The following is a 23,395-nucleotide window of genomic DNA, read 5'->3' on the forward strand; positions in this document are numbered from 1 at the left end:
GGTGCGTATGGCCGCGGCAGGGGCGGGGAGGGAGTGTTATAGACTATCTTGCCAAAATGATGCAAGTTAGGACTAATTAAATTTAAATTGTTTATTTAGCAACCGGCAATAAGCAAAACAGCTCTGGGCGGCTGGGGAGTCCCTGCTCCACCAACGGCGCGCAATCAGCCCCCGAGGGTCCGTCTTTTTTATATCCTCCGCCTTCCGTTATCGGGTCTCTCTGAGAGGGGTACCCTGCGTCTGCGCACTTTGCAGCTAGGGGGTCGCTCCATCCGGGTCTTCCTCACATCACCAGCTCCTCGTATTTCCTGCTTTCCTGAGAGTGGCTCACAAAGCTTTTGTTTATATCTTACAGAATATAAGCACTACCCCTCTTTTTTTTTTTCTTCTTGTTCTCCCCTTTGTCCTTCTCCCCTTTCTCCCTCTTTTCAGTCTTTTGCCTAGTAGGAGTCCTTGCTTCAGCATTTCAACTTAGATAAGCACTTACAGTCTGTTAGTCGTTACACAGTGTAATAGTTAAGATTAAGCTTAGGCCTACATAGTTTATGGAATAACATGTCACGAGCTCCCAGTATCTTCTATGGAATTTGATGAACAAACAGTTCACTGTCTATCACAGGGAGGAAATGTAGCGAGCGGCGAGAACTGTCTCAGGGGCAAAAGCTAACTCGGTACTTTCCGGGGAAAAAACTGCAACGGGCAGAACTGTTCAGATTCATCTGCTAAAGAAGTTGTCGGATTTGGCAACGCTGTGCTTCTCATGCTCCTTAACTGGTGATGCTGTCTGCGTTCATCATGAATTTTACAGCAGTCTTCCCAAAATATTCCTTAGCTACGGGTTTTACTGGGATTTTGTAGACAGACAATCGCTTTTGGGTTTTCCTGAAGTGAGAAACCTTAACGAAATAGATGCAGGCCTCTCAGCAGGATGGGCTCTTGAGATAAGGGAGGAGCTGCAACTACTGAGTCCCAAGATAAGGAAGGGGGATTCAAAGAATGCTAAATTGACATGCTGAAGAGACCTAATTAGGTGAAGTCACGAGAGGAAGAGGAGGCGTCTTCAATCTTCATCCTGAAGACCCCCACCCAAGACCACCACGAGACAGTGCACAGGCGCAACAGGGAGGGACTTGGGGTGGGATTTATGATAATGATTTCTCAAAACTAATTGTAATATCTCTCCCTATTCTCGGGATTGTCATGAATATGTAAACACTTTACGCTATAGAAAGGAGCTGCTTTTTGCTCCAAAATGTGCACGTTTGTGGAGGAGCGATCCCCCATGCACCCAGCGCTGAATAAACATACCTTCTTTATAACCTTACTGGTTGTAAAGTCGTTACTCTGCACGTCATTCCGAATGCTTCGTGGTGTATGTTGAGGTGCAAGATGCATACGGCCAGAGGAAGAGTAAAGGCTTTCATTCTCTAGATACTGATTTGCACAGGAATGTAGATTGCTCTGTATTAAATTATGTTTAAATAATGATGGAGCAGTTATATGAAATGTACAGTTATGTAATAGTTTTGATGTACGTGGAGTGTGTTTACACTTTAGTGTTCCTATGTTGTGCTCCGCAAATCTGCTTTTTTTTTTCCTGTTTAACTGGAGATTTCTGTTCAGCGGGTATTTCTTTGGTGTGCACTTTTCCCCAGAGCAAAAGCACTCAGTCTTAGTGTTACTTGTTACCTACAGCTAGCTCCGCTGTAGACGAAATGTCTCACTGTCTCTTCTGTCTCCTGTTTTCTTTCTCAGGGGCACCATGGTGAAGAACAGTCCCCAGAGGGCTCTGGTGCTCCCAGACAGCAGCTTGATGGCTTGTGCCATGTCCCTCTGGTCCCGTCTCCAGGAACGGGTGAGTGGCATCACAATGAAATAAGGCAGCGTCCTGCTTTGGGAAGAAAGTGTGCTGGCTTGGAAACCCTTGGGTAGGCCGGGAGGAGGTTGCCTTCCCGGGTCAGGGATGAGCGCTGGCATGTATTATCTGATCTGGAATTGATGTCTGTCCCAGCTTTAGCTCTAGAATTACTCTGAGACCCGGGGCCCTCCAGTTTCCTTAGGCTGTGTCCTTGGAGCTTTTCCACGCTGTGGCATCTAGTTGCCGTGCCAAACTCTCACACGGCTTGAGGAGAAGGGTCACAGTTTGAATTTTCTCCCATTTCAGCGCTGGGGAGGCTGGGGAGTTCTTGGCTGAGCACTGGTGTTAGGAGGAGATGCTTTCCCATTCCCTGCCTACAGCTCTGGATACCCCAGTGGAGCAACGTTAGCAAGTGCTGGTGGAGAGGTGTGGGGGTGACCGTACCCAGCCCGCCTGGGTGAGCCTGTTCCAAACGCCCACACCCTGTTCAGTCCCACCTGCACCTCCAGAATGCTTGAAGGGTCGTGATCATGTCTGCCTCGGGTAACAGTTAACAGTCACGGGTTCAGATCGGCTTTTTAAGGTGGAAGAGCAACGATGATCTGTTTTCTGCTGGGGCTGTACGTTCCATTTATGGTTTGCAGTCGCCATCTCCTGGCAGGTTTAGATTCATTTTGCATATTCACATACTCCTTAAAGTGCTGTAAACGGCCGCTGTTTTGCACAGCAGTTCAAAAGTTTCTGGCAATACTACGTGTATCTTGCAGTATTCTTGGACAGGCACATCGCTGGTGGTGTGTGCTTTTGTTTTTGTTGATTGTTGGTCTTTTGGAGGTTGTTTTTATCAGGAGAAGGTGATAATGAGCAGGCTTCAGCTGGTACTGTTGTTTCCTGGAATTTGTACTTTCACAGGTGAGCCGTGTCATGAGAAAAACAGGCTCAATACCAGTGTCCAGGCTGGGTGAGCAGGGACACCAGCAGCTGTCAGACCTCAGCAGTGACACCGGACTGGCCTCCGCCAGTGGTGGTGCCTGGGGCAGGTGTGCCCACCCAATGAAACAGGGCTTCTTGTCTGCTCAGGTGTAGCAGCTGCTGATTGCCTTTGTTCTTGGGGCTGCGTGATAGTTGGGGTGCCAGGGTTATGCAGTGTTGGGGTAATGGTTTTCCAGGGTTATCACACACTAGTTTTAGGGAAAGCCAGTGTTATTGGGTGCCAGCGTTATGGGGGTGTAGGCTTACAGTGAGCTGGGGTTATGGGGTGTTAGGGTTACAGGATGCCAGAGGGTAGGTGGGATAGCATTAAAGCGTGTTATTTTTAGGGACAAAATATGGGCTTTTTGGTCTTGGATTCCTGGGTTGTTTGGGGATCTCTTGCCTTAGCTTATGTTCTGGGTGGGTTTTGGAGAGTCCTATTTTAGGTTATTTTCTTTTTAGGGTTTGGATAGGGACCTCTGGTTTGTGTATGATTTGTCTTCTAGTTGGTGTGGTTTTTTTTTTTTTTTGCTCTTCTGATGGTTTATTTTGTGGTTTTTGTCTTGTAACCACCATTTCTGGTCTAATACACCTGTCCAGGTCAGCCAGTGTAACTTCTGCTGCGGTCAACTCATTTCTGATGAGGGTTGGACTGTTTTAGATAGGTTCATACAGAATGACCGCCAGATGATGAACAGGCACTTCTGGGGTGTGGGAGGACTTCTGGCCCACAGGTAATGGCTGTTGGAGATCTGAGTGTCCTTCTGAATTTGTGTAGACTTCCAAATAGATGGTTAATTCTCCTGCCTTGGGGAAGAGCCATGGGAAGACATCAGCCACACAGGAGGACAAGGGTTTCCCCAAGGGTATGTGGCTTTTTGCTTTTGAGTAAGAAACCTGCAAAGAGACTGCTGTCATTAAGTTTGGTGGCCTTTTGTGAAGTCCCATGTTGAGTATTGCGGGACTTGAAATATCACTGAAAAAATGGTAGAGGTTTCTCTGTGTCTTCTGGATGCTTCGGTTTTGAATGTCTGCTTGTGCTGGTGATGTCAGGCTGTCCTTAACTCCTGTCTCAAGTCACAATGTGTGCTTAGGGCGAGGTTCATCACCCATGATAGCAGATGTGAATCCGTATTTCAAATAGACTTGATCGTTTTGAATTTGGGGCGGCAAACTTCTGCTCAGATCTGTTCAGTCATCCTTGGTTTTGCCTCTTCACGTAACTGGTGAGGAGCTCGTAGGAGGAGCAAGAGAAGGGTCAGTGCTGCCATTTCCATGTTGGTCACTTGTGCTGCAGTTATCAGGGTTATCTTCCATCCACAGTTTCTTTGCAGAAATCTCTTTTAAGTCATTTTTCTGTTTTGTGAGGGGTAGTGGACTTAACGGGAAACTTTTTGTTCCTCGCTAGTGCCTCAGGGATTTACCTGTTGATTTTTGTTTCTTTGATTTTTATTTGCTGTGCTTAATTTAAAAATCTTTTTGTAGCTCTTTGGATTTCTGTCCTTAAAGAAAGTCTCTAGGATTTCTACCCAGGAGCATCCAGAAAGGATGCTGGTAGACTGCTGTCATCCTTCAGTCTAGTGAAATGTCTGGTGGTGGTGAATGTTTAATGGTGCTGTAAGTCAAATGCATCTTAAATAGTCAAGCTTTGCTCTCATTCTTGCTATGCCTGGGGAATGATTCTCAGCAGGTTGTAAACAGTGTGTTCTGCTGTGCTTTACCCATTTAAAATAGTGTATCACCAGAAAATGGTGCCTACACAGAGAAAGAACCGCCAGTGCCTGTGCTGCCTGCCCCCGCCCCCCCCAACCAAGGCATTGGGGCCCCAGCAGGCAACCTTGCACTGCCCGAGGAGATGCTTCTTGTTTGCTTCCTGCCCAGCCAGGACTGTCCCAGGAGCCTTCCCGTTCCTGGGGACCCTGGTGGCACCAGCAGGGCCATCCCCTGCCACGGCATTGGCGCTCTCTCACTGCCTGTGGAGCTGCTCACCCCTGACTACAGCATCCCCAAGCCCACCAATGCCATCCTGAGCCTGGAGCAGTTCAGCACCATCAGGATGGGGCCCCAGGAGCTGCGGTGGGATGTGGGGATGGACCTGCCCCCACCCCAGCCTGGCATGTCAGAAAGGAGGAGGAAAAAGCAGAAGAGCACCTGGCCAAACCACCCAGCAAGCGCAGGGCTCTGACAGCTGGTGCTGGGGTGGGAGGGTGCCAATAGACCCCAGCAGGGATGAGATGAGATTGGCCCCTGGTGCAGTTGCAGGGGGTGGGGGATGATTGTGCATTAGAACAGATTTCATGGCATGTTTGGTCTTTTTTTTTTTTTCCCCCTGAAAGCCATTTCTCCAGAACTGCACCATGCCTGTGTGAGAGCAGGAGGCAGCCCAGGGGGCACTGGGAAACAACACCCAAAGGTGCAAAAGCCCCACTGAGCCTGGTGAACCCCAAAGGGAACTGAGCTGCCCCGAGGGTCAAGTCAGTGCCAGTGGGGCAGGCAGTGGCGGGGGGGGGCGGAACTCCCCTGTCCCCTTTGGCAGGGGAGCCAGGAAGGACAGGTCCCTGCAGGACTCGCAGAAAGCAGCACGGAGTTTCTGGGACAAGGATGGACCTTGGGGGGCCGGGGCGGGGGACATGGACACACATGACAACAAGGGCTGCAATGCCTTTGTCTTGAGCAGTGTCCCGTCCGGCGGGGACAGGGCTCGGTGCAAAGCCTTCCAAAGCCTCAAGCCAGTCATGCCCTTCCTTGGGTCCCACTGTGCTCAGCTCCAGTGCCTGGCTTTGCCTCAATGCCACAGCAATATAACTCCAAATCACCCCAATAATGCCAAGGGAGAGAGCTAGTGGCCAGGCAGGGACCCTCCTCCCCTTGTCTGGCTGCACCTTGGGCAGCCACAGGACCAGGAAGGGAGGACAAATGGAAGGGGGGAAACTCCGTCCTGTATCTTTCCTTTGGGAAGCAGCGTTGCTGTCCCACCGTGCTGGTGGGAGCTTTCCGGCTCTGTCCTGCAGAAGGTGCAGGGTGAGGTCCCCGTTGGAGCAGTCCCCCAGTGCTGGGGGTCAGCGGGACTGAGCCCCTTCCTAAGGGCAGTCCCAGCGCTGGTGGGTGGTGACCTGCTCGGTGGGGTATGGCCTCCTGGGGCTGCTCCTGGGTGGGAAGCCAGGGGCGAGTCTGCCATAGTTGCCTCCCAGAAGGCAACCTCACCATCAGCCCCTGCTCTTCCTGGCTGCAGGTGTGGCACCAGCTTCTGGCTGCAGCACAGGGTGCGTGTCAGCAAGCTGTGGGTTCTGTGCAGTGAGAGGGCGGTGTGCGGGTGCGCACAAGAAGATGCAGCGTTGGGCCTGGACTGCTGTAGGACCCTTGTCTTCGTCTGGCCCAGCAGCCTCTGCGTGGTCACTTTGGGGTGAGTGGCGGTGATGTGCACCCAGATGTTGGGCTGTCTGGGCCAGTGCTCTCCCTCAGAGCCCAGCTGGCTCCTCAGGCTCACATCATGGGGTGGGGGGGGAAGCAGAGGTACTGCTTTGGTTGTGCAGTGTTTTGCAGCTCGGCTTATTTTCTGAGCTGGCCCTCTGCCCTCCAGAAACAGCCCTTGCACAAGCTGTGCACTGTCAAAGGAGTGAAGCAAGGTGTGGGCTGAGGGGGTCTGTGTGTAGGCAGTCAGTCCTGTTTGGTCCCAGGAAGCCCCAGGTGCAGTTCTGGCAGAGCTGGGCTGTCACTCCCTGCTCTGGAGAAGCCCCGTGTCTGCGACAGTGCTCCTCAGCCCAGGGGGATCCCAAAGGCAGGATCAAAAGGGGCTCCTGGTGAGACGCAGCTCAGTGAGGAGCAGAGCCTCCTTGGCTTTGACCTTCTCTGTCTCCATCTGTCCAGGAGAGCAGAAAGACGTGCTTTTTCCTGCTCCCCCTGCTCAGCCCCTGTCAGTCCCTAAGCTCCTGGACGCAGTGGGAGCCTCTTTTTGGGAAGACCCAAGAACAAGGGGAGAGCTGGTTTTTGGCCAGGTCCTCCTGGTGTCAGAGTGGCTTGAGGTCCTGGTCTTTGCCTCCCGCGCCCCCCCCGGCTGCTCTGGGGAGGACAGCCCTGCTGTCCCTGTACTCCAGCTGCTGGGACTGGAGCACAGCTGCAGAGAAGGGCCCTCGGGAGTGGGGGGAAGCAGAGGCATCAGCCTGATGCCTTCTGCTTCTGCTAGAAAACTGCATCGCACCTTGAGAAGCGAACCTGACCCCAGAGGTCTGGGTTTTCCCACTGCGGAGGGTGGAAACAGCCCAACCCCTGGTTGGTGGCAGCAGGGTTTGATACTGGTTCTCCTGTCTCTGCAGCTCGCAAGAGAGGAAAGAGCTCTGGCTGGACACCATCCTCAGGTAAGCCCCGCTGCAGTAGCAAACCTCTGGCGCCAGTGTGGCTGTCGGCGGGATGCTCCAGCTCAGCTGAAAGGCAGCTCGAGAGCTGGGGGAGAGGTACCCCCACTGCTGGGGCAGCGCTGGCCAAGTTGCTCAGCCTTGTGTTGGTAAAGTAACATCGAGCCAATCTGGCTGCCACCACTTGCTCCTTTTGTGCCTGGACTTCTTCTGATGTAAATGGTGCTGGAGGGGCTGGCAGGGGAGAGAGCAAAGCTGGGTTCAGTGATACAGAGCTCTTCCTTTGGCAGGCAAAGGAGCAGAGCCCAGGAAATGCAAGTGAGCACATTGCCCTCGATTCATCTCCTCGTGAACATCTTGGGCCTCAGTGGATCTGTAAGTGTCTTTGTCATTCCAGCTGAGTCAAGGGCTTTGTAGCATGGACCATCAGAGGAGTTTCTCCCACTTGGCCTTTGTTCTCTTTTCTAGCTGGTGACATTATCTGCCGAGACCATTGAGGCTTTGTTTCAGTGTGAGGCAAAAGTAAGCAGTGGCTACATTTCTCCTGCTTGGCATTGTGTATGGGTGGGAGAGGCCCTAGGAGAGGAAGGTCAGCCTTTCTGGGGTGGGAAGCCATCAAGACACAGGCCTCTTTCTCCCTGGAGGAGTTGGGGCAGAAATCTCCAGTGCCGGGGTGGAGAGCACATAGGGGCAGCCTGTGTTCTCTGTGCTCCACTCTGGTGCCCTGTGTCCGGCTGTGGCTTTTCTGGACCACACAGCAGCCGAGAAGGGTGCTGGGGCAGTGCCCTGTGGGGCAGGTCCTGAGTTGCTGGGTGCAGCACAAGCCTTGAGAGCAAACACCCCCATGGGGTCAGGGCCCTGAACTGCAAGTCTGTGGGATGAGAGGCGATCATCTTCATTTACCTTTGGGCAGAAGTACCACTTGCATAAGGAAGGTAATCTGGGATGGGTTTTTTTTTAACTCCTGCCTGCCCAGAGTATCCCACATCGCTGACCTCAGACTCCAAGGCACAGAGAAGTCCACAGGAGAGCCCTGGCCGAGCAGCAAGTGCAGGAGCAGCTGGAGGCAAAAGTGCCTGAGCCTGAGAACAACACATGCTGGTGTGCAGACAGATAGAATGCTGTAAAGGTCTTAATTTATGTCCAACTCAAAGGCCATCGATCCACATACACGTGGAACAGGCAGTTCATGGTGCAGTTGGGAGCATCCCCTTGGGGAGTGGTTCTCTAGCCATTGCCCTTATAACATCTTGGAATTTATCGCTTTGAATAAACAGAGTGAATCAGGGTGACCTTTTCCAGAGGTTAATTGACCTTTCTTCAGGTTTCAGTGCACATCCTGGCACACAAGCCAGGGCTTCTTTCTTTGGTCTTTACAGATGCTCATCAGATGTGGCCTGAGGTTTGTGACCGGTGCCACTGCTGGGCCCTGCTGAGCCAGAGGCACTGAGGCTCTTCTCTGTTGGCACAGCATTTCACCCAGAACGAGGTGGTCTGCGGAGGAAGTTTTGTTCTCTTACCACACGACTAATGCAGATTGTGTTGTGTTCTCTCTAGCCCTTCTTTTCTGAGCAAGGTCTCTTAGCTCTCCTGTAGGAGACAAGTACAATTCAGACCAAGTGCCCACATTTCAGATGTTCTGTCACCTCCAGGGCTCTTATGGCAGGGGGAGGAAAAGAACGTGCATGCTCTTCATGGTGAGACCCAGTGCTCTGGGCTGCGATGTCTGACATCTGCTGAGTGACGCTTGCTGCCAGGAGTCCTTCCTGAGGAGGGCAGCAGCGCTTGCAGAGCACACGGCGTCAGAGGGTCGGCAGTCACAACCGTGTCCCTCTTCAGTTGGGGTGTAGGTTTTTGCCATCTTACTTCACAGGAGTCATTCTGCAGCACAGTCTTGGGATGTAGTTTGTCCTACTGAATCAACAGGCAGAGTCATGACTTTTAAAGCTCAGCAGACCCCAACACGTGTCATTCCTTCTGCCTTTGCTTTCCAGAGTTATGTTCTGATGAGCCTGGAGACCACAGAATAAAGGTGGACATGGTGTGTCAGGCAGACGTGCACCTAGAGCAACCACCCTATTTGCTCTGCAGCCTGGCAGAAGAAGGAGGAACCATGGCCAGGCAAGCTGAAGGAGGAGAGGTATGGCGCAAAGCCAGGCTCACAAACCCTGTAGCAAAACAACCCATATCTGCAGTTTCTGGGGCAAAACCGAGGCAGCAGACTGATTTCTTTGAAGCAGTTGTGCTCTGGGACTTTGCCTTGTTAGATGGCTCATCAAAAGGACAAGCCTGAGAGCAAGCTTTTTCTGTACCTCGTACAGTTGTAAGTCAAGCAGTTAGCTTAGCTGTGTTCATGGTGGTAATGCCCTAAACAAATACTTGGAAGGCTCTGAAATTCAAAAAATCATCCTCCTACCTTATAACCTAAGTAGCAGCGCAGTGCACTCGTGATTTCCAAGTAGTCAATGGACGATATGAGTAATTCCCCATCAGCAGTAAGCTGGGAGGGTAAACCTATATTGTAACTCAACCTTACACATTTGTTTTTCAATCTTGCCTTATAAGGATATAACAGGAGATCCTGTTTGTTATAACAAACAGGGTAGAAAATAGGAATGCTGGAAAGGGCAGAAAATCCTGGACCACCTTCTGCTTGCCCCACGGCTAACTGTCATCTTTATTTGCAATCCCAGTAAAGCCACATGTCTGGAGATCAGGGCATGCTGAGGCAGCGGGAGAGGCTTAGTCTGGTCAGTCACAAGACACGTGCCTTTCAGATTTACCAAAAAGAAAACCAGTACCTCAAGGAGGAAGTTCCCCTCCAGCCTGTGGGGGTTTTGCTGCTGCCCACGTTGAAGCCTGCTTTCCAGCACTTTCTCCTGTGAATGCTTTTTGCAGAAGTAGAGGCTGGAGGGACCAGATGCTGCATATACTGATGTCCTCGGTCACTGTGGTTTTTGCTGAGTCATTCTTCCAGATCAGAGAAGTGGCAGCTGAAATCTGAATGCTTGACAGGTGGCATTCTCTTGGCAGGAACCTTGCAAAGGATGGCGGACATCACCACTGCAAGCACAGGAGGAGCCCTCCGCGCAGTCGGCACCGTGGGCATTTAATGAGCAGGTTCTGGCTGAGCTTTTTGACTCATCCTTGCACATCGTTAGTGAGAGCGACTGTTCTTATGACCCCACTGAGAGAGGTTTGTGTTATTTTTTTCTTTTTCATATGTGAATGTAGCAATGTAGCAAGCAGAATAGCCATTAAACAGACTTGACAGTCCCAATCTGTAGTATTATGTGCTAAAAGGAAACTTTTTTTTATTCCTTTACAATTGTAGCTAGAAGAAGGGAGAAATGCATGTCCAGTCCCTGTTCCAATAAATAAACCACAATGAAGAAAATAAAACGGAAACCAGCATCTGGAAGAGCAACTAGATAGATGTTGCCCAACTTTGCCCAAAACTTTAGATTGTAGAGCTTAGTTTTCTCGAGTGTGTTGTCTGCAGGGGTTGGGTAGGGGGTCTCCTGATGGAGGTGGGAGCTGTGGGAAATTCAGGCCTGTTGGGATCCCACCATGCAGCAGCGGGTAGTGACGACAGGCAGGCATCCTAAGTGGGGTGGATTTACGGAGGAGCTGGAGAGGGCCACAATAAGCTGAGAGGCTGGGAGGCCCATTTCTTCATCCGATTCTTACTGCTGGGTGCTGCACGTGTCCCAGGTAGCGTGATAGGGAGATGATGTGCAGCCTCCTCCCAGTTCAAAGCTAAATCTGGCCCTGCAAATCCCAGGTGGATTCCTTCTCCAGTGAAGCAGACAGCAGAAGAGAGCTTTCCTTGGGCTGCTTTTGTGTTGACCCTGATGTCCTTGACGTAGTGTGAAACACTCACCCCAGTCTTTAGAGAGGAGCCAGGCACCGAGCTGTTCAGCGCTTTTAAAGCTGGCCTGCTTCTAGGCATGCCCAGGAACAAGCGTTTCCCACAGCTGAGAAGCTTTGCTGATTGAGACAGGGATTGCCCAAGTGAGGTGGCAGACAGAGAGAGTGCTACTTCCAAAATTCTCCCTTTGGAGCTGGGGACCTGGCATCCTTTCATAAATCCAGCCTCCAGCCACTGTAAGGTGTACATCGCTTCCCCAAGGCGCTTGAAATATATTGCCATCCATTTCCCTTCAAGCAGAGCAAATAGTAGTGCCAGGTATATGAAAAATCTTCTGTGGTGGCACTGCGTGCTTCCTTAGAAAAGATAAGTATCAGTTCTAAGTAAGATAAGTCTGTAGGTGGATTTACACATCCATTTTTATAAAGCTGTCATATGCAAGTTGAGTATCATGTTATATGACTATCTGTATTTTTTGAACCTCCAGTCTCAATGTTCCTGATCAGGTTGGTGTAGCAAAGTAGCATCTTTCCGTCTCTGATCAAAAGAGCCTTTTTTTTTGAAGAGGAAGATAAGTCGCCCAGACTGTTCCCTTCTACTCTGTGAACATGCATTCCCCCTGACAAGGGTCATTTCCGGCTGAGGAGAGACAACTGACAGGAGCCAGTTTTAAGGTGGTGTTGGAACAGTTCAAACTGTGTATAGAAACACAGAAAAATATTTAAGTTGGGCTGATTTCTATATGAAGAATCTCCTCCAGGTCTATAAAGCAGGAAACAAATACTTGTAATGCCCTTTGTCTGTTCCAGAATCGCTTGTGGCTGCTCTACAAATCCATGAATTGAAAACAGCTAAGAAACACGCAAGCTCAGATGATAGCGATATGCAGAATCTACATGACGGCTCTCAGCCACTGTCAGTAGTTTGTAGTGACTGTGTTTAGAGAAGAGCTTGACTGGTTGTGGTTTCACAGCATACACAAGTCACATTCCGTATTTATTTTGAGATCTGCAGTGCTTATAATTTGCATTAATGCAGTTTCCATTACTACCAAAACGATAGTATTTAGATGAGATCAGGAAACTGCTTCATGAGCTAAATTTTGACTATTTGATAACAAACCTTCCAAAGTGAGAAGAGTAAGCAAGCTAGATGAGCGAAAATCAAGATAAAGAATTAGTTTAGATCAGACCACGAGCAGTATGAATTGAGGGGAAAGAGTAAAACCAAGTTTAGATCTAAAGGCAGGGAAGCAGTATCCACACTGCAGTTATTCCCCAAAGTCTTCTGTCTGGTATTGAGCTGGAAGTCTCCTCGCCCAGCAGGTTTAAACATCTGGTGGAGACTCACACTGGAAGTTTTGATCCACGTCTCCTCTGACTGCATCTTTGCCAGCTGCCCGAGTTACTAGCTGTTACTGTGCCATGCAGTCAGCTGAACCGTGATTAACAGCTCTGTCTGATGAGGGAGCACAGGCACGCAGTCGGGTGGACGTCTGCCCACGAGTGGGGAGTGATCGCTTCACTGGGCAGCGCAGTGGGATAGGGAGGGGCTGCCTGTTGGTACCCTTAGGGTTGGCAATGCCAGGCATTGCTGTGCTCGGCTTCTCACCGTCATTCTGGGAGTACAGCTCCCACCTCTGAGCTTGATGACTGAAGCGCATCAAAAATAAGAGGGGGCAGTTGGGTACTGCAATCCAAGATCCACAGCAGAGACCGTGCCAGGCAGGAACACACCTCCAGCCGTTCCCAGGAGACGCAAAGAGGAGTGACCATCTCCCAGACTTGGCCACCTACTTGTAGTCCTGGGTGTGCCCATGTGCATGCCTTGGCTTCACTCTGAACTGGAGCCAGACCTTCTCTGTGAGTGCAGGCAACCAGCACGTTTCATTCCTTTGAAATATGGCCTGTGCTAGTGCTACCCCCTTGTTTTGTGTCGCAGCAGAGCAGTTAGAGCTTGGGGGAAAGATCTGAGTTCAGTGCCCTCCTTAGACCAAAGGAGTTCAAATCCACACCTCTTCTAAGAGTTCCTGAACCACTGCGACCCGTGGAGCATCCTCAACTTCTTCCACTGACTTTAGACCTCATGGTAGTGGAGAGTATGAGACATGGGCAGAGGGAGAGCATGTGGGAGCAGCTTCTGCCACCCAAAGAACAGAGCAGTCTGTGTGGAGGAGAGTGCTGAGTCCTGTTCCTTGATCCCAGGACTATATTCGCCTTTACCCAGTTACTGTTTGACGCAAAATATATAGAATCATAGAATCATTCAGGTTGGAAAAGACCCTTGGGATCATCAAGTCCAACCATCAGCCCTACTCTACAAAGTTCTCCCCTACACCATATCCCCCAGCATCTCATCTAAACGACCCTTAAACACATCCAGGGATGGTGACTCCACCACCTCCCTGGGCAGCCTATTCCACTGTCTGACCACTCTTTCTGTGAAAAATTTTTTCCTAATGTCCAGTCTAAACCTCCCCTGTTTCAGTTTAAAACCATTGCCTCTTGTTCTATTGCTAATCACCTGTGAGAAGAGACCAACACCAACCTCTCTAAAATGTCCGAAGCAAGAGTCTCATGTATAGTCATAGTAAACAAGTAATAAGTCAAAGGCCAGGGACTGGAGCCCAAACCCAGCTGTGGGCCTGACATTGTGGATTGAGTATGTTTCCCACTGGGAGACTCTGCCCTCAAAATGGGTCATTTTTAGGGGTGTTAGCTGAAGAAAAGCCTGAAATGCTAAAGCAAGACTTCATCACTTCTTTGCAGTTTCTTTTTCTTACATTTGTCAGTGCATGTGAGCAGTGTGGTTTGCTTTCCTAGATGGTGTACAAAAACAATCTTGCAGGGACAACCCCATATTAAGTAGAAAAGAAGCAGTATTAGTGATTCCTGGAAATATACTGCTTATGCTGGTGAAGATTGGAACTGGAGATGTAGCTGAGAGTTAAAGGTTTTAAGAGGCATTAAGATAAATCCCTTAAAAATACCGGTCCTTTAAAAAGTGGACATTACAACTGAGTTCTCTCTACTTTTCCAGCTGCTTCTAATGGGTTTGCTGGAACTTTTCACACAGTCAGGCGCTCTTTCTTCCCCTGGGGTCTCTAAATAAAGCCATCTACAGAGACAGCGTGCCACTTATTCATCTGGTTGCTGTACCGGTGTGGTGAACATACATGTTCATATTTTAGTCTTTTTACCATCTGACGGGATGCTTTTGAAGGTGAGGAAGCTGAGCAAATTAAGTGCTTTACGTTTTTAGGACAAGCTGTCTCTGTCAGCACTGGTTTACTTACAGCTCTCTTTCACTGCGTGACTATATGCAAAACCTAGCATCAAGACTGACATATATATATGTATATATATATAAAAAGGTCATGTTTATGCAGTAAGAAGATGAGTAAGTTAAATTCTGTGTTTTCTATACCTTGGTGGTTATGAAACATGGTAAAGTTGCAAATAAGAAAGACTTACAGAAAAAAGACTAAATTTTAATAAGCTCGTATGCCTCCTGAGTTTTGGGAATCCAGTTCTGCTGCTCAGCTGTCAATGTTCCTGTCACAGATATTACTTGGAACTTTTTCATTTTTTCCCTGCTGTAATCTTAACATTTAGATAGCAAATGGACAACAAAATGCACGGAAGGAGGTCTGAGCTTTGTTCTAATGGAAGGATAAAGCTTAAATGCTCAATTGCAAGCAAAATTTGAATACTGAGGCCATCAGACCATACAGCAAGGTATCCAACCATCTGTAATGGCGAGCAGGAGCAGACTGGGGTGCCACACACCAGGCGTGCATGTGTGGTTATTGTGTGGCTCTGGGTAAGGAATGTACCCAGGAGAATATGTTGCAGTTGATATTTTATGGATAGATGCCATGTTGTTTGGCTTAGAGATGTTTACCAAATGGGAGGAAATATTTTTTAAAGTCTCCTAGTAACATTGCTGTTGAGCTCTGCTACATGCAGAGCTGGCTTGAGCATAACTAACACACTTGGAACCAATACTAGCAGTGACCCCTTTAATTTTTATGATTGGTGATCCTGTAATAGCCACATGCCTAATTTTCAGCATAAGTAGTCTCCTGTGCTGGGTGCTAAGCTTGCATGTAGCTGTTATCAGAATTGGGGCCAGACAGGTTAAGTCATATTTACAGACACAGCACCTGCTCTCAGCTGCAGTTCACTCTCTCAGAAAGCTCAGCCTTGAGGTGGTTCCATTGTCAGGCTCTGCTAACTCTTAGCGGCAGCCCTTCCCAGCACTACGCCCCAAGCCAGGCGGGTCAGGGAGAGGCTATTATTAAGCCTTGCTTCCTAAAAATCCTTTTGATAGCAGTATCTGATTATGATGTGGTTTACTTAAGCTGAGACGAGCCTCGGCTAGGGCTCCTGTTCCCTGTGTCACAGCCAGGACTTGGCTTTGGAAAGCTGCCAGCATCTTGCAAGGGCAGGAGTGTTTTGGGAACCCGAACACCAGAGGTATGAAATCTGTATGTGTTTACCTGTTCAGGTCTTACTTGGAAAAGTTGATTTGGGAGGAGTGTGATACCAAGACAGCATTTGGTATCTTAGTCTCTTAGAAGGGAGAGTTTTGTTTATCAGGAAAAATCTGTTGCAGCTTCAGACAGAGTGGTTGCTGGATGTCTCATCCTCTTTAAGGCTGTGAAGACACGGGCTGACAAGGCCTTTTCCCACTCCTGGGTATTCAGGGGTGCAAGACGTGCCCATCACCATCAGCTCTGTGAAGGATTTCAGAGAGATTGTGCACTGAAGGTTTATCTGCCCCATTGGGGATGACAGGAGCTGCAGCAGCATCTCCCCTCATGGGAATGATGGCAAAAATGGGGTTCCTGGTACATCTGCAGCGCTGGCTGGGGGTGTCTGTGCACAGGATGGCGCCCAGACATTTTCAGGTGAGAGATGCTCCCCCCTGACCAGCTGTTCAAAGCATGTTGAAAGCTTATTTCCAGCCCCTCAGATAAAGTCATCATACACAGTTGTGGCTGCAGCGTGAGACCTGGATATGGCTTGGGACGCTTGCTGTTTGAGTGACAGACTGAAAAAAATCCTCACTCTACGGTGGGTTTTTCCAGACAAGAAGATTGTCTTAGTACACCTACCTAGGGCTAACCTCAGCAAAACAAGAGCAGTTTTCCTTGTATATGCCAGAGCTTGGGAAATAAAAGCTGTGATCCATAGGAAGTCAGTAATTGAGTAGATGGCCTAACCGCCGAGAAGCACTTGAGAGCCACGTGTGATTATTGGATTATTTAAACGCTGTTGGAACGGCCTTACTGTGCCTCTGGGCCCCATGAAAACCTGCATATGTGTGCACATATACCCATGCATCTACCCTGTTAGCCAAGGCATACATCAGCTCAGAAACCAAAAGGGAAGCAGCTTTCCTCCCAGCACGTAGCATTTTCATGTGGTTCAAAGCAAGAGAAACCTACAGTTACAGCTGTGTGCTCCTAATCACGGTGGTCCCAAAGGACCCACGTGAGCAGCCTCATTCACGCATTGGTTTCTGTGAGAAGGCAAACAGGTTGTCACAACAAATGTCCTAGCTGAGTCCTACCACAGCTTCTGTAGCATTGAGGGGTTTGTGTCCAGATGTTTTTTCTACTCTTGTTGAAGTGCCAGTTCTGAAGAAATGTTGAAAATCTGGAACAAATTCAGCACTTGTCCTCAGAGATGTTTGAAAATTCACACAACTTCTAAAGTTCACACAGGATGGACAAAGGAAGGATGCTTGTGATTCACTGTTATTTTGAAAACAGTCTTTGAGTTCTAATTTCTATCATGTTTTGACTCTTCCTTTTTCCTTTCCAGGGAGTGAAGATAATTTTAGCTCTTCAAGGAGCGAGGGCAGTATTTCAGTGCCTGGAGTCCACGCATCTGCTTCTGGAAGCACAAGGTCTTCTGTCTTCTTTTTCTTGCAAGTAAGCAAAGCAATTTTTCCTGGATAGTGCAAGTGCTGCTAGTGCAGAGATAGACTGCTGTGTAAGGTCTTGCAGCTAAGGCATACAGTATCACTAATGTGAGTGTTAAAACAATTCGGGTAACACTGTGCTCTCAGACAGTGGTAACACTGATGAGAACTGTGATAGGAAAAAGAAAAAAAACACGTTGTAGTTGGAGGACAAAAATTGTGAATGTGCCAGATCAGCCAACTGCTATTTTTTTGTTGTTTCTTCGTAACAAGTATGGGAGATACAATCAGGGAAGACAGAAGAGGCATCGCCTGGAGTGGAGGAGGAGACAACTGGGTGTATGTTAGTTAACAGCAGTACTTCTAACCAGTTAACTTTATCCTTTTGGTCTTACCACTGTTTTCTCTTTGTAAGAAACTGTCAGCTCAGCATGTATCTTTCCAGATCATTATTTTTTGTAGGAAGAAGTAAACAATATTGCTTTTGATGCTTTTTCTTAAACACCCTTGCCCAACCGTTATATAACTAAAACTAAATGAAAGTTAAAAAATTATCATAGTTATCTATCTAAATGAACCTTTCATGAAAGATTTCTGTAAGATCTCTCCCTATCACATGTGAAATGCAAATCCAGACAGCTTGCTAACGCAGGGGTGTTGGGATGGAGCAGCGCCTGTTATGCTCTGCCCAGGCAATCCCTGCTGCTTCCGTTTTTTGGAGTGGGTGGAAAGAGTTCAAATGGACAGGACCAGTTTGCTGCCCTGTGTGGAGGAGCTGGCAGGCAGGCTGGGACCAGCAGCGGGACACCCCTGTGCTTAAGTTGGAGACATCTCCAAGGTCATAGGCTGCCCTGGTGTGCAGAGATCGGCAGAATGATGCTGAATGGGCAGTTTCTTGTTTTGAAAATGAGACCCGTTGTCAGTTTGAATCTGCAAAGGAATTCCATAGTACAAAGTTATTTTGTCTGTAGTACAGATAGTACTATGATGAGTAGCTTTCTTACAAGGATGGGCCATCAAATATCCAGAATACATATCTACAGCAGTACAGATACATTTACACCCTCAGTCCTGGGGTAGAGGTCCAGTATGATCTACTTGCCAAACTTGTCCTGGCTATTTTCCTCTCCCCAATTGTTCTTTCACAATATTTAGCACCAGGTGTTTGTGAGTATGTTGGCACACGGGGCATTTGGCAATTACAGTTTTGATCATATCAAGTGACATTGTTATGCCATGCTCTTGAGCCCACCTGTAAGTGGCTTTTTCTCCAAGATGCCCACACTTTTGGTGTGCCCATTTTGCCAAACCTTCATGATCCTCCTCCTGAGGGAATTTCAGTCCAGCTTGAGAAATTTTTGCCTGGTTGTCTGCAACAGAGTTATAAAGTCATTCTGAAGTGTCCGTATTACTATGAGCATTAACGTGAAACAGTTTCTTTAGTCCTTTGTACTATTTGCCAGATATCTTTCCAAAGTTCCTTTCTCCAGACTTCCTTGGAATATATTTTCCAGTCTTTGGCTACCCATGTTGGCAGCCAGGTAGCTAATCCATTACCCACTGAGCCAGAATCAGTATATAAATGGCATTCTCCTAGATCTTCTTGTTTCAAGGACATATAACTGCATATAATTCAGCATATCGGCTGCTTTTCCCTTCTCCCATTGTGTCTAAAAATTTCTCTGAATGAGGATAGTAAGCTACCACTTTCCAAAATCTTTTTCCTCTTATATACTTAGATGACCCATCAGTGAACCAAGCATGTTCTTTTTCAAAGGGCGTTAATTGATCTAAAGTTTTTCCCCATCGCACTGGGGATTCCCCTTCGGCTGTAAAATCGGGGTTTATTCCTTGATCGGTCACGGGGGCAGTAGCTACTCGCTCATGGAGGGTAGCTACCCTGCCAACTCCTACCTTGGCTCTATCCTGAATATACCATTTCCACTTTATGATACTCAATTCTTGAGCATGCCCAATTCAGTGGGTTTTCAGAGAAGTTTCAACCCATTGCGTAATAGGAATTTCAGGTTGAAGAGCCACTTCGTGCCCTATTGTAAGCTGTTCCATTTCTACCAGTGCCCGATAACATGCTAACATCTGTTTATCAAAAGGTGCATAATTGTTTCCTGCCTCCAGCAACTTTTGTCCCCAGAAACCCAAGGGAACCTTTTTCTTTCTCTGTTTTTGCCATAGGCTCCAATTGGCATGTTTACATAATTTACATTCAGCTCCGCTTCTCCATCCTGCATGGGCCACAAATCTAGAGCCTTTTGAATATCTTCCTTTGCTAACTCAAAAGCAGCTTGCTGTCCATTCCCCCATTCAAATTCATCAGGTTATCTTATACAAAGATATCTTATACAATCCTAAATTGGGAATATGTTGCTGCCAAAAGCCAAACAGTCCAATAAATCTCTGTGCCTCATTCTTATTTTGTGGTACTGCAAAATCCAAAATTTTCATCAAGCTTTGGGTAATATTTCCCGATGTCCACAATGCCATTGAATTCCTAAAAATTTTGCCATTTGGGATGATCATTGAATCTTGTTAGGATTAATTTCCCAACCTTTCTGCCTCATATGGTCCACCATCCGTTTGAGTATTTGTTGCACTTCCTCCTCATTGTTTCCCTGAATCAAAATGTCGTCTATATAATGAACTATTTGCATATGAAGATGCAGTTTTATCTCATCCAGGTGCTCAGCCACCATGAGAAATGGTTCCGCTGTGCAACCATCCCTGAGGCAATCTGATAAACGTATGCTGTCATCCCTGCCACATGAAGGCAAATTGGTCCCAGTGCTCCTCTGCAATTGGGATAGTGAAAGAGATGTTAGCCAAATCTATTACAGCATACCATGTTCCTGGATGCTTCTGAACCTTTTCTATTAAAGTAATAGTATCTGGTATGGCTGCCATAAGAGGCGGGGTGTGTTTATTCAGTTCCCTAAAATCTACTATCATTCTCCATGACCCATCACTTGACAGGCCATACCGGATAGTTCCAAGCTGTGGTAATTGATTTCAGTACCCCTGCATCCAATAGATCTCTTAATTGTCTGTGATATCTCAGCATGCCCTCCCGGAATTCTGTATTGCTTCATAGTCACTAGTTTAGTAGCAGCTGGAATCTGTACAGGAGGCATTTTCACTTTCCCTACTAAAATCGTTCCAGTACTCATACAATTTTTCACCCCAAACTGATATTGACCATCTGGGAGATTCAAAGTTAGTCCCTTCAAAATGTCTATTCCTATTATATATTCAGGAACAGGGACAATCATGACTGAATACAGTTGTTGGGGGAGGTTTCCTGTTTTCATTTCTATTTGCGTTTGTACAGCTCCCATCTGTTTTCCTCCCAAACCTGTAATAATTACAGGTTGTTCTTGGGATTCCCATATATTAAGGAGGTCTCCGCTCCTGTGTCAATTAAGGCTTTTACATTTTGCGAGGACTGTTTTTTCCAAAATATTTGGAGCTCTACCTGGGGTCGCCGGTCTTTCCGCATCCATTGCACTGGAGCTTGGCCGTCACTTCATTCTTGTTTATCACACTGGACCATTTCCCTAGTCTTTTTCCATGGGTATAAATCAGAATACAGCTCCCAGTCCTCCTTCTCCCCAGAACAACTGATCTGCCTGCAGAGGGCCCACTGTGTACAGATGTGGAATCCCACTGAGGCTCAAGAAGAGGTGCCTAGGCTGAGTGACCCCTGGATCCTTAGTTTTAGAACTCTGCACTTTCTTGCTGGGTTTACTCAGGCCTCTCTGTTTATATATTCGCCACAGCTTGTCAGTTGGAACACCGTCAGTTTTTTCACGAGACATGCCATCTTTTAACAAAGCTGTAAACATTTCATTACGAGAAATCCTGTTTTCACTGCCTTTAGGGCTGTCTTGAGTATGTCGATTCCCTGCACTCCTTTGGGGGCCCCACTCTCCAGGGTCATTCAGCTGCTGTATTTTTTCTATTGCATCACAAAGGGGATTTCCTGTCTCATTAATCAAAAGAATCATGATTACATTTTTATATGCCTGTGGGGCAGTCTTAATTCATTCACCCCTTTCTTTTCTTATACTGTGCAACCCGTACTGCAGGTCTTTTGGCTACAGTCTGATAAGTATTGAACTTATTGGCAAGCAACTTATTTTGGCACTGTAACATTACAATTTGACTCTGCAAATCACACATTTGTCACTCCATGGGAAAACAGTTGTTCTTTCAGTTGGTGCTGTTTCCAGTGTGCTGCTGACAAAATCCATCTCCGTCTTCCTGAACCCACAATTTCTTTTCCTTTTTCAATAGGCAATTTTTTGGATGTATTTTAATGCATCCAACCATTTGGCTTCTTTCAGCCGTCCTTCCCACTGTTCGCACAGTTCTCCGACCTTAGCCCACTCGAGAGCTAGTGAACTATTGGGAGTGCTTTCCTATTCGGGAATTTCAGACAGAGCAGATTCATTATGCTTAGATTTAAAAAGTGACATTTTGTTAGAATCCTGTCCGCAATGCCAAATTTGTTTTGCCAATTGATGGAGTCAACAGAAGGGACACAGACACCAAGTTAAAAAGATAAGCTTATTTTACTTTAGTTTAAAGCAGCAGAAGGAGTAAACAAGGTAATGTACCAGATAAAGAATAAGCAAGGTAATGTACCTGATCATTACCACATAGGGTTAGCTATAGTGATTAAGAAAGATACATCACCAGTTGCCCCAATACTTTACCATCATCCAGATCCATGCTTCAGCTGGGGAGCCCTGTCACAGCAAAGGATTGGAGAACCGCTCCCAGGAATTGGGAAGTCCTACACAGTGCGTCCACTCATAGATGAGGTCTCCATCTTCGCTGTGAGAGGGTCCAGCTTTTATACAGTTTAACAAACAAATCATATAAAAAAAGGGGCATGAAAACATCTGGTAGATTGGCTTCACTTCATTCAGGTGCTTCCCAGATCCGTCCAGGATCTCAGGCATATCCGAGGAGTTCCTGTCTTCTAGGAAACAGCTGGCTTAGGGTCCAAAAATATTCTTTTACCTATAGTTTTCAGAGGATACTACCCTGGTCATATTTCATGCTGATATGATGCTGATTGGGAGGTTCACTCAGAAGTCAACTCCTAGGTTCGAGGCCTATGGTTCAGGCTTTGGTTTGAGGACTATAGTTCAGGCCTTTTTATATCAAGCGTATGGAGTAGGGGCACTTGAACCCCTATAGCTCTTTCAGTGGGACTCTAACCCCAAGCCAACATCCTCCAAACTTTCATCTGGTAGAACTTATCCAAGAGGAGACTCGAACCCCTCATACCTTATAGCCTAACCTCGCGAGGCTTTCAGCACATCTTACAGGCAGGCAATCAGAAATCCCAGAAGAATGCCTTTAATCTTACCAGGTGACTTGTACTGAGCTCTTCGGTCTGGGGATCGGAGGTTCTCCCTGAGAATCCCTTGGTGCCAGGTGGAGATCCTGTGGTCCCACGGATTCATCGAGATTCAGAAGCAGTGTCCCATCTGGGGTGCCTAAATATTACTGTAAATCCGGTGGGTGTGTGTGTGACCACAGTCACCACGCAGCTTGACCCCCAAAGTGTGGCTTCTAGTTTTAACTCTTTTTTTTTAGTGGTTGAGAAGTTTTGGTCTTTATTGGGGCGGGCGCACCTGCCACAGGACTCAACACTTTCTGCTTCCTTCTCCAGCAGACACCCATCACGGGAGAGTGCCCACACGTTCAGAGCGGTGTCCCAGAGGCACGGCGGCACAGCTGCTGCAACATCAGCGAGTGCCTGTGTCCAGGAGGCAGGGAGCAGGGCGAGGAAGAGGGGTAAGTTGCCAAAAGCACCAATCTAGAGCTCTGTGTGGGATCTCTGTCTCCCCACGGGCTCAGGGAGGAAGGACTAAGAACAAGGGCTCTGCCAGGCAATCCCTTGCTTGAGTCACTTTGTCCTAACAACCAGCAACCCCTTGGCTTCCCCAGGCGCTGGCAACTGCTCCTGTGCAGCTCCTGTGTGGCCAAAGGCACCCACCAGCGCTGCTCTGACCTGAGGAACGAAGAAACCTCCTGGGAGTGTGACAGCTGTGCTGGCCTGGGCACCGGTAAGAGGCAAAGCACCCGGGTGCCCCTGGGCTGGGGCCAGTGTCCAGGCTAAGCCTGGTGGCAGGCACTTAGGCTGAGCTTGGCTCCAGGAGCGCCGGGGACACCACGATGGCCTCTCCCGCCCCGGGGCTGGGTGGCCATGCTGCTGACCTTCTTGCCTCCCCTCACAGCCTCCAGTGACAATTTAGAGCTTGCCAGCCCCAGCACTGCCAGGCAGGCAGCACTGGGTCATCCTGCAGCTCCCCAGTGCCTGGAAGCAGCAGTTACTGCAACCACCCCAGGCCAGACCGGGTGTGACACCACGCACGATTAGAG

At 48.1% G+C, this 23,395-nt stretch overlaps 1 protein-coding gene and 1 non-coding gene across 2 annotated transcripts in view; both read left to right on the forward strand.

Annotated features, from left to right (window-relative positions):
- Positions 1-23,395, forward strand: part of LOC141938233 (uncharacterized) — a 32,386-nt gene that overhangs the window by 1,080 nt on the left and 7,911 nt on the right. The window contains exons 3-9 of the mRNA XM_074856903.1: positions 1,756-1,855; positions 7,144-7,185; positions 9,177-9,322; positions 10,216-10,378; positions 16,885-16,994; positions 22,683-22,807; positions 22,961-23,079. Of these exons, the coding sequence (XP_074713004.1) occupies positions 1,756-1,855; positions 7,144-7,185; positions 9,177-9,322; positions 10,216-10,378; positions 16,885-16,994; positions 22,683-22,807; positions 22,961-23,079 (805 nt within the window). The remainder of the gene's footprint in view (positions 1-1,755; positions 1,856-7,143; positions 7,186-9,176; positions 9,323-10,215; positions 10,379-16,884; positions 16,995-22,682; positions 22,808-22,960; positions 23,080-23,395) is intronic.
- On the forward strand, positions 1,956-2,040 carry LOC141938447 (small nucleolar RNA SNORD45). Its single transcript, XR_012627293.1, has one exon. It is a non-coding gene; the product is annotated as a small nucleolar RNA SNORD45 (small nucleolar RNA).

This window comes from Strix uralensis, chromosome Z (genome assembly GCF_047716275.1).
Source record: "Strix uralensis isolate ZFMK-TIS-50842 chromosome Z, bStrUra1, whole genome shotgun sequence".
In the NCBI taxonomy this organism is placed as follows: domain Eukaryota; kingdom Metazoa; phylum Chordata; class Aves; order Strigiformes; family Strigidae; genus Strix; species Strix uralensis.